The sequence below is a fragment of the Engraulis encrasicolus genome, chromosome 6 (genome assembly GCF_034702125.1).
Source record: "Engraulis encrasicolus isolate BLACKSEA-1 chromosome 6, IST_EnEncr_1.0, whole genome shotgun sequence".
In the NCBI taxonomy this organism is placed as follows: Eukaryota; Metazoa; Chordata; class Actinopteri; order Clupeiformes; family Engraulidae; genus Engraulis; species Engraulis encrasicolus.
In genome coordinates, this window is record NC_085862.1 from 28,447,077 (window position 1) to 28,460,407 (window position 13,331).

At 45.7% G+C, this 13,331-nt stretch overlaps 1 protein-coding gene across 9 annotated transcripts in view; it reads right to left on the reverse strand.

Moving 5' to 3' along the window:
* opa1 (OPA1 mitochondrial dynamin like GTPase) overlaps positions 1-13,331 on the reverse strand; it is a 69,650-nt gene that overhangs the window by 42,665 nt on the left and 13,654 nt on the right. For all 9 annotated transcript variants that reach the window (XM_063201189.1, XM_063201186.1, XM_063201188.1 and 6 more), the window contains 16 exons: positions 13,104-13,217; positions 12,418-12,498; positions 11,859-11,933; positions 11,379-11,450; positions 10,937-11,036; positions 10,526-10,656; positions 9,995-10,067; positions 9,787-9,859; positions 9,008-9,123; positions 7,127-7,191; positions 6,193-6,269; positions 4,573-4,738; positions 3,614-3,766; positions 2,858-2,966; positions 1,575-1,654; positions 888-1,028 (listed from right to left, as the gene is read on the reverse strand). In XM_063201189.1, the coding sequence (XP_063057259.1) occupies positions 888-1,028; positions 1,575-1,654; positions 2,858-2,966; positions 3,614-3,766; positions 4,573-4,738; positions 6,193-6,269; positions 7,127-7,191; positions 9,008-9,123; positions 9,787-9,859; positions 9,995-10,067; positions 10,526-10,656; positions 10,937-11,036; positions 11,379-11,450; positions 11,859-11,933; positions 12,418-12,498; positions 13,104-13,217 (1,626 nt within the window). The remainder of the gene's footprint in view (positions 1-887; positions 1,029-1,574; positions 1,655-2,857; positions 2,967-3,613; positions 3,767-4,572; positions 4,739-6,192; positions 6,270-7,126; positions 7,192-9,007; positions 9,124-9,786; positions 9,860-9,994; positions 10,068-10,525; positions 10,657-10,936; positions 11,037-11,378; positions 11,451-11,858; positions 11,934-12,417; positions 12,499-13,103; positions 13,218-13,331) is intronic.

Consider the following 13,331-nt stretch of genomic DNA (forward strand, 5'->3'; position numbering starts at 1 on the left):
TGTGAACTCTGCAGGCCTCCAGGTTCTATTCATTCATTACAAGATGTACCCCACCCCACCCCTTTGTGTCAACAGAAAAGGGTCTGTCCGTGACGCTACAGACGGCATACTATGTAGTGTGTATTAAAAGTGTTTTTGTGCGTCTCGTCTCACCAGCACCGGGTCGACGTCCACTCCGTGGGCCTCCAGGTTCTATTAATTCATTACAAGATGGCCGTGACGCTACAGAAGGCATTCTAGTGTGTATTAAAAGTATGCTTGTGCGTCTCGTCTCACCAGCACCTGGTCGACGTCCACTCTGCGGGCCTTCAGGTTCGATTCATGCAAATGTGTACCCCAAGGTATGTCCGTGACACTACGGAAGGCATACTAGTCTGTATTCAAAGTGTGCTTGTGTGTCTCGTCTCACAGCACCGGGTCGACGTCAACTCCGCGGGCCTCCAGGTTCTATTCATTCATTACAAGATGTACCCCACTCCACCCCTTTGTGTCAACAGAACCGGGTCTTTCCGTGACGCTACAGAAGGCATACTAGTGTGTATAGAGACAACGAAGCTCCTGCACACTGTTCACATTTGCAGAGTTTTTATTTGCGACGTTTCGGTCTGTGACCTTCCTCAAGCATGAGGAAGGTCACAGACCGAAACATCGCAAGTAAAAACTCTGCAAATGTGAACAGTGTGCAGGAGCTTCTTTGTCTCTATATGTTGGTGACTCAAGTGGATCCACTCCTACGCACCTGGCAAAAGCAGGTGTGCAAGAATACTGAAAAATTATACTAGTGTGCATTAAAAGTATGCGTGTTCCAGCCTCCAGGTTCTACTCATGCATTACAAGATGTACCCCACCCCTTTGTATTAAAAGTGTGCTTGCGTGTCTCGTCTCACCAGCACCGGGTCGACTTCGACTCCGCGGGCCTCCAGGTTCTTGCGCACGGTGGTGACCTCGTCATTGGCCAGGTATGCCGTGTGGTCCTCCTGCAGCTTCAGCAGACGCTCCAGCTCGTTTTTGGTTTCATTACGGATGTGCTACAAACACACACATAAATCAATCCATCAATCAATCAATAAAAGGGTCATATAGATTTGTTGTCAATTTACACAAGGAAGAGCGCAGTGTTGTAGCTGCACCTGCTGAAAAAGAAACCTTCGAGGTGTGCGGGCCCTCACAAAACTTTGCCATACAGATTTGTGAAATTTTGCAAGACCTCTAAAAAGTTATGGAACAACAGCAGTACACCGTACAATTTGTATCTCAATATTTAGTTGGATAACGTTCTGCCCCTGAAGAGGAGTGCCACACAAAAGCACATGCGCACTGAAACACTCACAGCACGCACGCAAACACTCACAGCACGCTCTCAAACACTCACAGCACACGCACGCACGCACGCACACACCTGCGCGTCCTGAAAACTACTTGGCCCAGGCTTTATCACTTTGCATGACGCACACCATTCCCTCCCAGGGCCTTTTATATGGACGTGAGAAAAGCAAAGCTGTCATTATGCTTGGACATGTCTGTGGCGTTTTATGTGTCTTGTTCCTTGGCACGGCAGGCTGCCCTGGACTGACCTGGTCTCCCGTGCGGTTCGTCCAGTGCATCCACCTCTGTTTCCAGTCAGGACCCACCATATCAGTAATTACAGATTCAGCTGGAGAGAGAGAGAGAGAGAGAGAGAGAGAGAGAGAGAGAGAGAGAGAGAGAGAGAGAGAGAGAGAGAGCAAAGGAGAGAGAGCAAAAGAGAGCGAGAGAGAGAGAGACAGAGACAGAGAGAGAGACAGAGAGAGAGCAAGAGATAGATAGAGAGAGAGAGAGCGAGAGAGAGAGAGACAGAGACAGAGAGAGAGACAGAGAGAGAGCAAGAGATAGATAGAGAGAGAGAGAGAGAGAGAGAGAGAGAGAGAGAGAGAGAGAGAGAGAGAGAGAGAGCAAGAGAGAGAGAGCAAGGGAAGGAGAGAGAGAAAGCCAGAGAGAGAGCAAACAAAGAAGAGACACACAGAGCGAACGTGCGAGAGAGAGCGAGAGAGAGAGAGAGAGAGAGAGAGAGAGCGAGAGAGAGAGAGAGCACAAGAAAGGGAATAAAAAAACAAACAAAAACAAAAAAACAAGCATGAAGGGTGGACTTTCCGGGAAATAGAAAACACTAACAGCATGTGGTCAGGCAGAGGAGCGGTGACAGATGCAGCCAAGTGGAGATGATGGTCAACAAGTCACCGCCTGATTTAATTGCCGACTACAGTGGCCGAGTCCAAAATGAACGCTCCAGTTGCTCTACACGATTTTCTTACACGGCTACCTGTCAGGTGGCCTTCATGAAGTTTTTTTTTAAAAAGCCAACACACTTTCAACTTTCATGGACCGTGAAGGCTTATTTTCTCCACATTTACATACTTTATATTTTGAGCACTGACGGCACAGGTTTTGGTGGGTGCCTACAGTATATAAGCAGTGTAGGAAGTGGTTAGAAAACTAAACAATAGAGACAAGCATTTTTGTTTTGCTTTCACTGGTTCTATATGACTGGGTGAACCAGTGAGTCCTAAGTGCATGAGTGAGTGAATCAGTGGTCCCAAACTTGTGGTCCCAAATCAGTGATCCCAAACTTTTTTCTGCTGCGATCCCCTTTTGAACATAAGAATATTTTAATTTTCATTTTAAATTCATAAGTGTAAATTAATTTACTAACCATAAACATTGAATACCGCTACTAACCAATTTATGGGATGATGGGATTTCAACTGTCAACTGTTACTGATTTTCCTGCAAGTCCCTTCTCTCAGTGACCCCCAGCAGTAGTCGAGACCCCCCAGTTTGGGGAACACTAGAGTAAATGGGTGTTTGGTCAGAGTCTTACTATCTTTGAGGCGGGACTGCAGAGTCTCCTCCATGAACTGGATGGCGGCGTCCCACTGGGGTTTGTCTGTGATGGAGCGATCCTCCAGGGCGTTATGCTGAATCACCCTCTGAAGGAAGAGACACACACAGACACAGACACAGCATTAAGCAGGGAGGAGGAAATGAATGACAAAAAAAGAAAATTGGGAAATGGCAATCACTACAAAAAGGCAATACTCTAGTCTCCATCTCCTTATGCCTTTTCTACAGGCTTCAAAAGTTGGAGGGATCGCTTCAGGCCGGGTTCACACTAGAGTAGTGTTTCTCAACAGGGGCGGTACAGCCCGCCAGGGGCCATTGGGGAGCTCTAGGGGGGCGTTGAGAAGGATACCGCTGAGAGGGGGTGGTGCTTAGTTGCCATTGAGGGCCATTATTTCATTTAAATCATTAATACTAGGGGGGGCGTTGTCAGGCTTATGATGAGGTCCGGGGGGAATTTGTTCTAAAAAAGTTGAGAACCACTGCACTAGAGCAGTGTTTCCCAACCTTTTTTGTCCTGGGTACCCCCTATGCCATTTTGTCATATGACATGTACCCCCTCGCCCTCACTCATGTTCTGTTGCTCTATCCCAATGTGACTACAGTCAATATATTTGTTATTATTACATTTTCCGCGTACCTCCTGAGCTGTGCTCGCGTACCCCCAGTGGTACACGTACCCCTGGTTGGGAAACACTAGAGAATGCTAGAAGCTTTGGGCAAGTGATGTGTTTACCAAGCTGTCCATGGCTCTCTCGTTCCACTTGTGTCTCTTGATGCTTTCGTCCTTGACGGCCTCCTTCAGCTTGTCGAAGATGTCGTCCGTGTCCTTCCCTTTGTACTCCGCCATGAAGCGCGCAAACTCCTCCTGCAGTGTCTCCCAGGCAACCTGTAGCATAGCAAAACAATGCAGACACATGTGGGATGTAAAATGCAATGAGACGCATTACAACCTGCAGTATAGCAACACAATGCAGACACATGAGGGAATTATAATGCAACTGGAAATGCACTCAGAGAGTGCAGACCTCCGCCAAGGAAGCTGTTTGATAGGGTGTAACATAATCAAATGTTCTAATTTTTTACGTTTTTCTGCCTTGTTTTTGTGGAGATAGAAAACTGGAATGTCAAAATTCGCCCTATCCCACAATGGTGAAGAATCAAAAATCCTGGATCAGGATCACCACCAATTCACTTGTTACTTTTGTCATTTCCAACACCTCCACCAAATGTCATCAAAATCCATGCATAACTTTTTTGTTCTCCTGCTGACAGACAGACAAACACAGACAGACAGACAGACAGACAGACAGACAGACAAACCAACATGACCGAAAACATAACCTCCCTGGTGGACGTAATGAGACATTATGAGATACATTTAGTGACTACTTGGAGTAGAAGTCACACATTGCATCATGCTCGTTTTAACTCCATGTATCACATATTAATTACAATGTGTTTTACTTGTATATCTATTGACTGTTACTCTATCCTAACCCACATACCAATGCCCATTTTGGCAAAGGCTTCATTGAGAAATGACTTTTTATGCATTTTGATAGTACTATCCAATAATAACTAATGGTAGATGATCAGGACCTTTAATAGAAAAGGAAGTGTTTATCAATAACCATCAGTAGGGATACAATATCGTTCATGTTGAGGTAGTATACAGTAGAGCGAGTAGATTACCTCTAAGGCTTTGTGAGGCAGCTGCTTGTCTGTCCACTGCTTGAGCTTGATGTCCACAGTGGTGTTGAAAGTGCCCGAGTCCATGGTCTGGGCGGCGGGCAGGTAGATGTTCTCGATGACATGGGTGGACACCCTCTCCCACAGCTTCTTCTGCAGAATGGACTCCCTGCACGGGTCAAGAGGTGAAGGAGGAAGAAGAAGAAGAAGAAGGAAAAAGAAAGAAGAAGACGAAGAAGAAGAAGAAGAAGACGAAGAAGAAGAGGAGAAAGAGGAGGAGAAAGAGGAGGAGAAGGAGAGGAAGAACAAGAAGAACAAGAAGAACAAGAAGGGGGAAAAAAACAATGTAAAAAAATTGGTCAATTAGGTCTTGAGGTCGAATGCCCTGAGGAGGTGTCGGTTTGGGATGACCCCAAACACTAACACCCCCCCCACCACCACCACCGCCAAACTACTACACACCAGCTTTCCTTCTGCAAGCGGCTGGCTTGGCTTGCAGCCTAATTGATGAGCGAGGGAGACCTTTAGGCTTCATCAGCATTTAAGCACCTATTAAAAGCTAGCCAAGGGGTGGAGATAGGTAGGTAGTAGGTGGAGGGAGAGAGGGAGGGAGGGATGGAGGGAGGGAGGGATGTTGGAAGGGTTTCTGGTTCTGTGTGGGGTGTGTGTGTGATGGGACGCTGGGTGACAATGGTGCCGTTTTCCCAGCTTCCTCCCCCGCTGGCCGCCCACCACCGCACTTGGTGGCCATTCATCATAACGCGGCCGCTCATATTTCATCGTTTCCTCGCCGCTTTGTTTGGGGCCGCCACGTGTCGATACCGCGTCGCGCCGTCGGCCCCAACTAAGCGCATATGCCGGGGGCTGTTGGCTCGGGCCACGCGGAGGACCATTCATCACCACATTGATCCGCTCGCTCGCACACTCGCTTGCTCTCCCTCTTGCCTGGTGGAGCTCTCTCTCTCTCTCTCTCTCTTTCTATCCCTGACGCAGCCACCGCCACCACCTCTGCTCTGATCTATTCCATTTAAGCTCTTGCTCCCTCAGGGACCTATTCTCAGAGCCCTCCTGCCTCTGAACACACACACGCACGCACGCACGCACGCACCTCAAGCTAAACCCCACTACCACTCTGCCTTCTTTTCTCTGTGTGTGAGGTGAGCAAGACCCTTTTCCCCTTGTTAAGTTCCCAGTGTGTGTGAGAGCATTGGGGAGGTAATTGGTTGGTGTTTGGGTCGGGAGTCTGGTGGGCAACGGGTTGGGGTGGGTTGGGGAAGGGGGTGGAAGGGGGCAGGATATGAGGGTGATGAATTGTGTTTCCTTCCCTTCTATTGTTTTGGATTCATGTACACATAGGGGCTGCGTTGGTGTGTTTTTAAATGTGTGTGCGTGTGTGATCTGATGAGAGTCCATATATTTCAGAACCTGTGTGTGTGTGTGTGTGTGATTTGATGTGTGTCCATATATTTCAGCGTGCATGCATGTGTACATGTGATTCGATGAGTGTTCATATATTTCAGTGTGTGTGTGTGTGTGTGTGTGTGTGTGTGTGTGTGTGTGTGTGTGTGTGTGTGTGTATTCAGCATAAAGGTAAGTATGAAATCTGAGCCGCAGAATACTTGCCAGTGTTTGGGTGTGACCTGACTCAGGCTGATGACTTCGTCCAGGATCTCGTTCTTGGCCTTCTCGAAAAGCTCATTCTGAGGACCACAGAGACGGACAGAACGGGAATGAGAACTGTTAACGGTTTAAGGAGAATTCCAGGAGTAGGTTTCAGTCTGCACATCCAAAAACATCTGACCCGGGAGCAGGACAACCAAATGACAAGACAAAAAAAGTGAAAAAGTCTGCTTCGTTTCGGCTGAAAACCCTTCTTGTGGGAGCACAAAAATCCTGGTCGAAGCACACTTTCACTTTATCTTAAAAGGTACACTGTGCAGGAAATGGTCAAAAAAGGTACTGCAACTATGCTGCTCATTGAAACTGGGTTGCCTATTGCCAACTTTTCATGAAAGTTTACTAAGTAATAAACTAATATTTTCTAGTATGGCCCAAGTACAGTCATTTTTGCAGCTAAAAATGGCTATTTCTGGAAATTCAACATGGAGGACCATGGAGAAGATCCACCTTTTCACGTATGAAAAGTGCAATTTTTCCAGTCATAATGAAAACTTGAAAAATGTGATGGTGGTGGTAAGTATTCATGAAAAAGGTAGCATTAGTGAATGGGCAGCATGAATGCTGGAAATAAACAACAAAAAATCTTGCACAGAGTACCTTTAAGGAGAATTCTAACCACTTTTAATATGTAGCTGAATTGCTCACACTACCCTTCACTTGTCAGTACGTGAAGACATAGCATTATTTTTTTCAGGCATTTCCAAGATCCTGGCCAACTAATAGGGGCATGGGTTTGTTTACATATTGTTTGAAACGTCTCAATATTGCATGTTGAAACTGGCCAGAACTCTCCTTTAAGTTTTTCAATAACACCAACATCTTAGGTCGGCGTGGGAGAGTAAAGGTCATAGGGAGAGGCTGGGGAGAGTGCACTCACCCGGTCAAGCTCGCGCAAGCGTGGGTAGTTGTTTTTCCATTCGGTCTCCAGGTTGAAGCGAGAGGCTGAAGTAAGAGAACAGAAAGCAGGTTATGTGAGGACGAAGAAACAAGAAAGACAAACTCAGTGGACATCATCACAGGGTCTCTCTCTCGCCCCGTCTCGCACAAACACAAACAAACATCCATTTTTCTAGAATGTTCTGGCTCCTCAGAGTCAAACTCTTCAACTCCTCTCTTCAATAGAAAAATGTGTTGCTTCAGTCTTGCTCTCCATTCCATTGACTAAGCAACAGGCCGCCTAAAAACCAGCATCCACCCACACAGTCGCTCAGACACACATAAAATCACACCTCTAACTGCATGTCCAGAAAAGCAATAACCAAAGCTACCAGAGCACCGGACATTTTTACTGGGCGATCAACATGAATTTCAAGAGTTAAAAGTCAGTTAACTTCATGGTATATAGCCGCTGCAGAGTGCAACTCCAAGAGCTGCAAAACCTAATAGTTAAGTTCCATTCACAGAAACTAAGGGAACAAAACTACCACTATGTCTGGCAATTTCTCCAACCCGTTACCCAAAGCTACCCCACTCCCACCCCAAACCAGCAGCAGCAGCAGCACCCTCCCATACCCACCACACACACACACACACACACACACACACACACACACACACACACACACAGGATACTAATTGCTCTGGTCGTTGGTTTGGCCCACAGGCGCTGTGTGGGCGATCAATGCTCCACACAATGGGGGAGAGCGGTGTGCGCCCGCGGCCCATTAATCTGCCTCTCCCCTCTGAAGCGACGCACCTCTGCAAAGAGGAGAGGAGAGGAGCGGAGCGGAGAGAAGAGGAGAGAAGAGGAGACGTGGTGCGGCGCAGCGTGGCTGGGATAAAGGAGGGGAGCAGGGCAGGCAATAGGTAATTGGCGGTGGGACGACGACACAGTGCGGCAGGTGAGCTGAAGTGAGGACTGAAGTGAGGCCCTGTGTGAGAGGTGAGAGGTGTGTGCGTGTGTGCGTGTGTGTGTGTGTGTGTGTGTGTCTGTGTGTGTCTGTGTGTGTGTGTCTGTCTGTGTGTGTCTGTCTGTCGGTGTGTGTCTGTCTGTCTGTGTCTGTCTGTGTCTGTCTGTGTGTGTCTGTGTGTGTCTGTGTGTGTCTGTGTGTGTCTGTGTGTGTCTGTGTGTGTCTGTGTGTGTCTGTGTCTGTGTGTGTCTGTGTCTGTGTGTCTGTGTCTGTGTGTCTGTGTCTGTGTGTCTGTGTCTGTGTGTCTGTGTGTGTGTGTGTGTGTGTCTGTGTCTGTGTCTGTGTCTGTGTGTGTCTGTGTGTGTCTGTGTGTGTCTGTGTGTGTCTGTGTGTGTGTGTGTGTGTGTGTGTGTCTGTGTCTGTGTCTGTGTCTGTGTCTGTGTCTGTGTCTGTGTCTGTCTGTGTCTGTCTGTGTCTGTCTGTGTCTGTGTGTGTCTGTGTCTGTCTGTGTGTGTCTGTGTCTGTGTGTGTCTGTGTCTGTGTGTGTCTGTGTCTGTGTGTATCTGTGTATGTGTGTGTGTCTCTGTGAATGTGTGTCTGTGCGTGTCTGTGTGCGTGCGTGTGTGTGTGTGTGCCTGTGTGTGCAATTGTCTGGGAATAAAAGATTGTGAAGGAATTTCTCCCTTTTGGGGAGGTGGGATAGACTAATTTTTTTAACTCTTTCACAGTTAAACACGTTATGCTACTTTTGAACCCATCATCAGTGTCCAATCAAGTCTGATCTCCATTTCTGGCAGTTCAAATAACTAGTAACAAGCACTTCAGTGCCTAATATACCTGGCGTGGGCACAACCACCAACATTGTTCTGGTCGGCCAGAAAACAGAATCTGTGTCTCCCGAGTCTCACCTTTGAAGGCGTCGGCCTGCTGCTCCACCGACTCCCTCACCATCTTCCAGAAGCAGTCGGACACGGCCAGACTCAGGTTCTTAGTGGTCACCTGGTGCGCCTTCAGCATGCCGTCTCTGCGGCAAAAACAACAACAACAACAACAACAATCAACACAAGGCGGTGCCAAACGCTCACTGGCCTACAGTGGACGTGCTAAGGTTACATGCACCACCAGCAACAATAGAGAGTCAGTGGGGTCATTTTTGATGAAGCAGTGCTGCTTTTGTCATGCAGCGTGCATGCACACTTTACCATTTCAATGCATTCATAATGCGTTGAAATGGCAAAATGAGCATGCACGCTACATGGCAAAAGCAGCACTGCTCCATCAAAATCAAGCCAAGTGACTCACAGGCTTACCGTGAGCACTGCAAAAAGTGAAATCTTGGCAAGCTTATTTTCAAGTAAAAACCTCTAGTCACTCTTAATTTAAGTAAAAATCCTAATAAATAGTATTGCTGACCTAGAACTTTAGAAGTAGAAATTAAAACTATTTAGACTTAAAAAAAAATTATCACCAGCTTTCCCCACATTTTTACTTTTCTTTTAATACTAGATTTCATTTTTTTCGCTGTGAGAGTGGAGGGTTTGCATGAGGACATGCAGACAGTTGTCATGGATCATGCAAGAGGTGCAGCACAAACAGCAGCTCTCTTAAAAATGTCAAGAACTCTTGTTGTGAAGAAGCTCTTGTGTTTCACTGGGGTAATCACTATTTTCATTGATTTGTGTCAAACCTTAATAGTCTGGAAGCCTGGAAGAAATCCTCCTCGTAATCCTTGATGGAGTCTATGCTTTCACTGCTGCTTCCTAGAAGATGCAAGTCAACATTAAATAGTGATTAACCCAATATTAAGAAGTAGTAACAGTAATGTCATATTACTGGACATATGTGTGTTGTTAACTAGTAATATATGGTATGAGAAATAATGCAATATTATTCACCTTTCCCTGTTACAACAGCAAAGTAACCCAAGGCCTTCATTGGGAACAGCTTGCCTTCAATGATTTGCTGAATCTACAAGAGAGAAAAAAAACATAGATGTGAAATGAATCCGAGTTTAGAGGAATTAATCAGGCTGTCACACAATAGACTGCAACAATCACAGAAGCCGCTACAGAGAGTAGTACAACAGCGCCCCCTGCTGGTCGATCACAATTGATTCATTACACTGCTAAGAACTAAATCCACTACATGTATCAGGAAACTGACTACCTGCATTTAAATAAGTGCCATTACCTGGAGTTCCTGCAGTGGGTCAGATCTAAGGTCAGCAACAGTTTGTCTTGTATGATTTCCTCTAATGTACAGTGAAACAGGTTCTCAAGGATAACAAGCTTGTCTTAAGGAGGGAAAACAGCAAATAGAACTTTCCAAGATCTAAAAAGATCTTTACAACCATCTAAAATCTGATTTGATCCCTGGAGATGTTTAACATGTGTTTATAGGACGTGCAAGAAGCAGATCTTTCTCACCCTGCTGGGGCTGGATAGGTTCTTCTCGGCCAGGTCCACTTTGGTCAGGACAAAGATGGTCCTCTTGCCCTGTGGGTCCATCTGACTGACCAGGTCTGTGACAATGCTGCGCTCAGCATCTACTGACCCATCTGGAAAGTGGACACACACAAAAACACACAAGCATCAGTCCATTAATGTTCGACTTGTCATGTCATCTATGGAGATTCTCATTCATCGAAATCACTTTATCCAGAGAGTTTAGCTGTAAGCCACAAGACTTGAATCCGCTAGTGACCGCAAATTGAACAATGGGCAAAATGAAGGCAGAAAGACTTAAAACTAAAAATGTAATCAAATGTTTTAATGAACAGCTCCCTTGGCGGAGGTCTGCAGTCTCAGAGTGCATTCTAGATTACATTAGGATCTTACCCTGAATGCAGAGAATGATGGCGTTGGGGTTTGCCATGTAGGCTTTGCTGAGGCTAAAGATGGTCTCCTTGGTGTCGGCCGCCATGCCAGCAGTCACAGTCTAGACAAGAGAAGGGATTCAAGGATTTATTGATGAGTGGAGGTGCAAAATGCACACCAGAAAAGGAGGTGCTGGCAACCAGTAAAACACTTGCAAGAGGAGAGAAGTGCCGCACACTCCCGAATTGCATAAATAAGTTTTTAATGTGTTTCAGCCTGTCTGCCTTCCTCAAGTCACGGGAAGGCCGACAGGGCGAAACGTCGTCACATTAAAAATGTATTTATGCAACTTGGGCGTGTGCAGCACTTCTCTCCTCTCATTAAAGGTTTTATCATCATCAATAATCTCTGCAAAAGTGTGTCAGTGTTTGTATGCAAGTGTGCATGGTTGAATTCAACTCACACTAATGACACCCGGTAAGTCCACCAACACCATCCTCTGGATACCCGGACCTTTGACACTTAGGGAAATGGTCTGTTGAATACAAGCAGAAGATTACATTTTCAAAATATACTTTCAACACAAGTAAGAAAACCTATATCGTGACCTTTACTGTAACTGCATGTTTTAGGCAAAGTTATTTTAAATAATAGTACACGTAATCGTAATTCACTATATAATGTTGCCCAAAAACAGCATTCAGCAAACTAATAGCACAGCCCTACTATCAAACAATAGAAAACCTGTGTTCAGATAAAAACAAAGGGCCCTGTCAATAGAAACTGTGATTGAATGTGTTGATTCATATACTGTATGTGTAACTGATGTAGACACCAAGGTTAGCGTGTGCATTGTGTACGTTATAGTGTGTGTGTGTGTGTGTGTGTGTGTGTGTGTGTGTGTGTGTGTGTGTGTGTGTGTGTGTGTGTGTGTGGTGTTTACCTCTGTACTGACTGTTTGGCCATCCCTGACGCTCTTCCTCATCCTGAGCTCGATCTCGTGCCGGAGGGCAGCCAGCTGCAAACACACATCAACACTTCATCACATCAGCGTCGTATACACGCACACACACACACACACATGCAACCAAGCACAGCATGCACAAACACTACCATGTAAACAGTCTCACATGCATATAAATTAAGACAGAGCCCATACAAAGAACACAGAGCCCAACCTATTGTGTGTTTGTGTGCATGTGTCAATCTCAATTAAAGCTATTTACGGGGTAAAAATCTTGCCATTAAGTAGAAAAACTGGATAAAGGGTGATGCAATTAACACAATGCCTGATGTTTTTTCTTTTGTTGCATCTGATAGCCAAACATCACTTTACTGACAGGTAAGGTCAGTTAATTGGAGTACCTCATCAGTTTATGAACCTCAATAATCTTCATATTGTCAAGTGTGAGTGTGTGTGTGCGTGTGCATATGTTTCTACAGAATTCCTTATACAAGCTACACAGGAAACAATGTGTTCAGAGGCAAACTGTGGCACTCACATCCTCCTCTTTGGTGAGGTCAAACTCTCGGCTGCTGTCCTTGAACATGGCCACATGGTGCGGCCCTTCACTCAGGGTCACCTGAAGGACAAAATGGATGACAAGGGCAGAAGAATGCAAAAATAAAATTATTTGGCACAGTTACGCAAGTTCGCCCTCGTTAGTTGAAATTTGCTAATGATTTGATGATGATTATGCATAATAATGTAAAAAAAAACAATGTTATCAAAATTCTGTTGTGCAGGTTCCCTACAGCTTACACTAAACTCTAACTCACCAATGTCAAGAAATTACATTTTTCACTATTGTCAATACTTTTTTCAAAATCTTTGAACTAGAAAAGCAGTCTACTTTTTTCAACGTGGAGACAAGAGTTTGTTATAACATCAAGATGTTATAACATCAAGTCTGACAATATTCCCCAAAGATTGTAAAGTTGGCGATACATATAGCAAACAACGACACAAAGCAATACAACAAACATACAAGTAATAGTGGCCATCCATTACTGTACATCCATCGACTCCCTAAAGAGCAGGACGACTAGAGTACAACTCATCTGTTCCATCCACGAAAATGACCATGTTGTCCTTCTGCACGCCACACTTCTCTTCTGGTTTACTTTAGTTCATTTATCATGGCGATCACAGAGCCTGTGGCTGAACTGCCGTTAGCCATTATCTCACCTTGACAGGGGACCTGGTCATCATTTCGCCTGAGCCTCGAGGGAAGATCCTGGCCTGGGCAATCATCTCAAGCACACTGGTCTTTCCCGCACTCTGGTCCCCAACCACCACCACCTAAAACACAAACACACACGCACATGCACACACACGCAAGCGCACACACAAACACACGCACATGCACACACACGCAAGCGCACACACACCCACGTGTGCGCACACAAGAACATA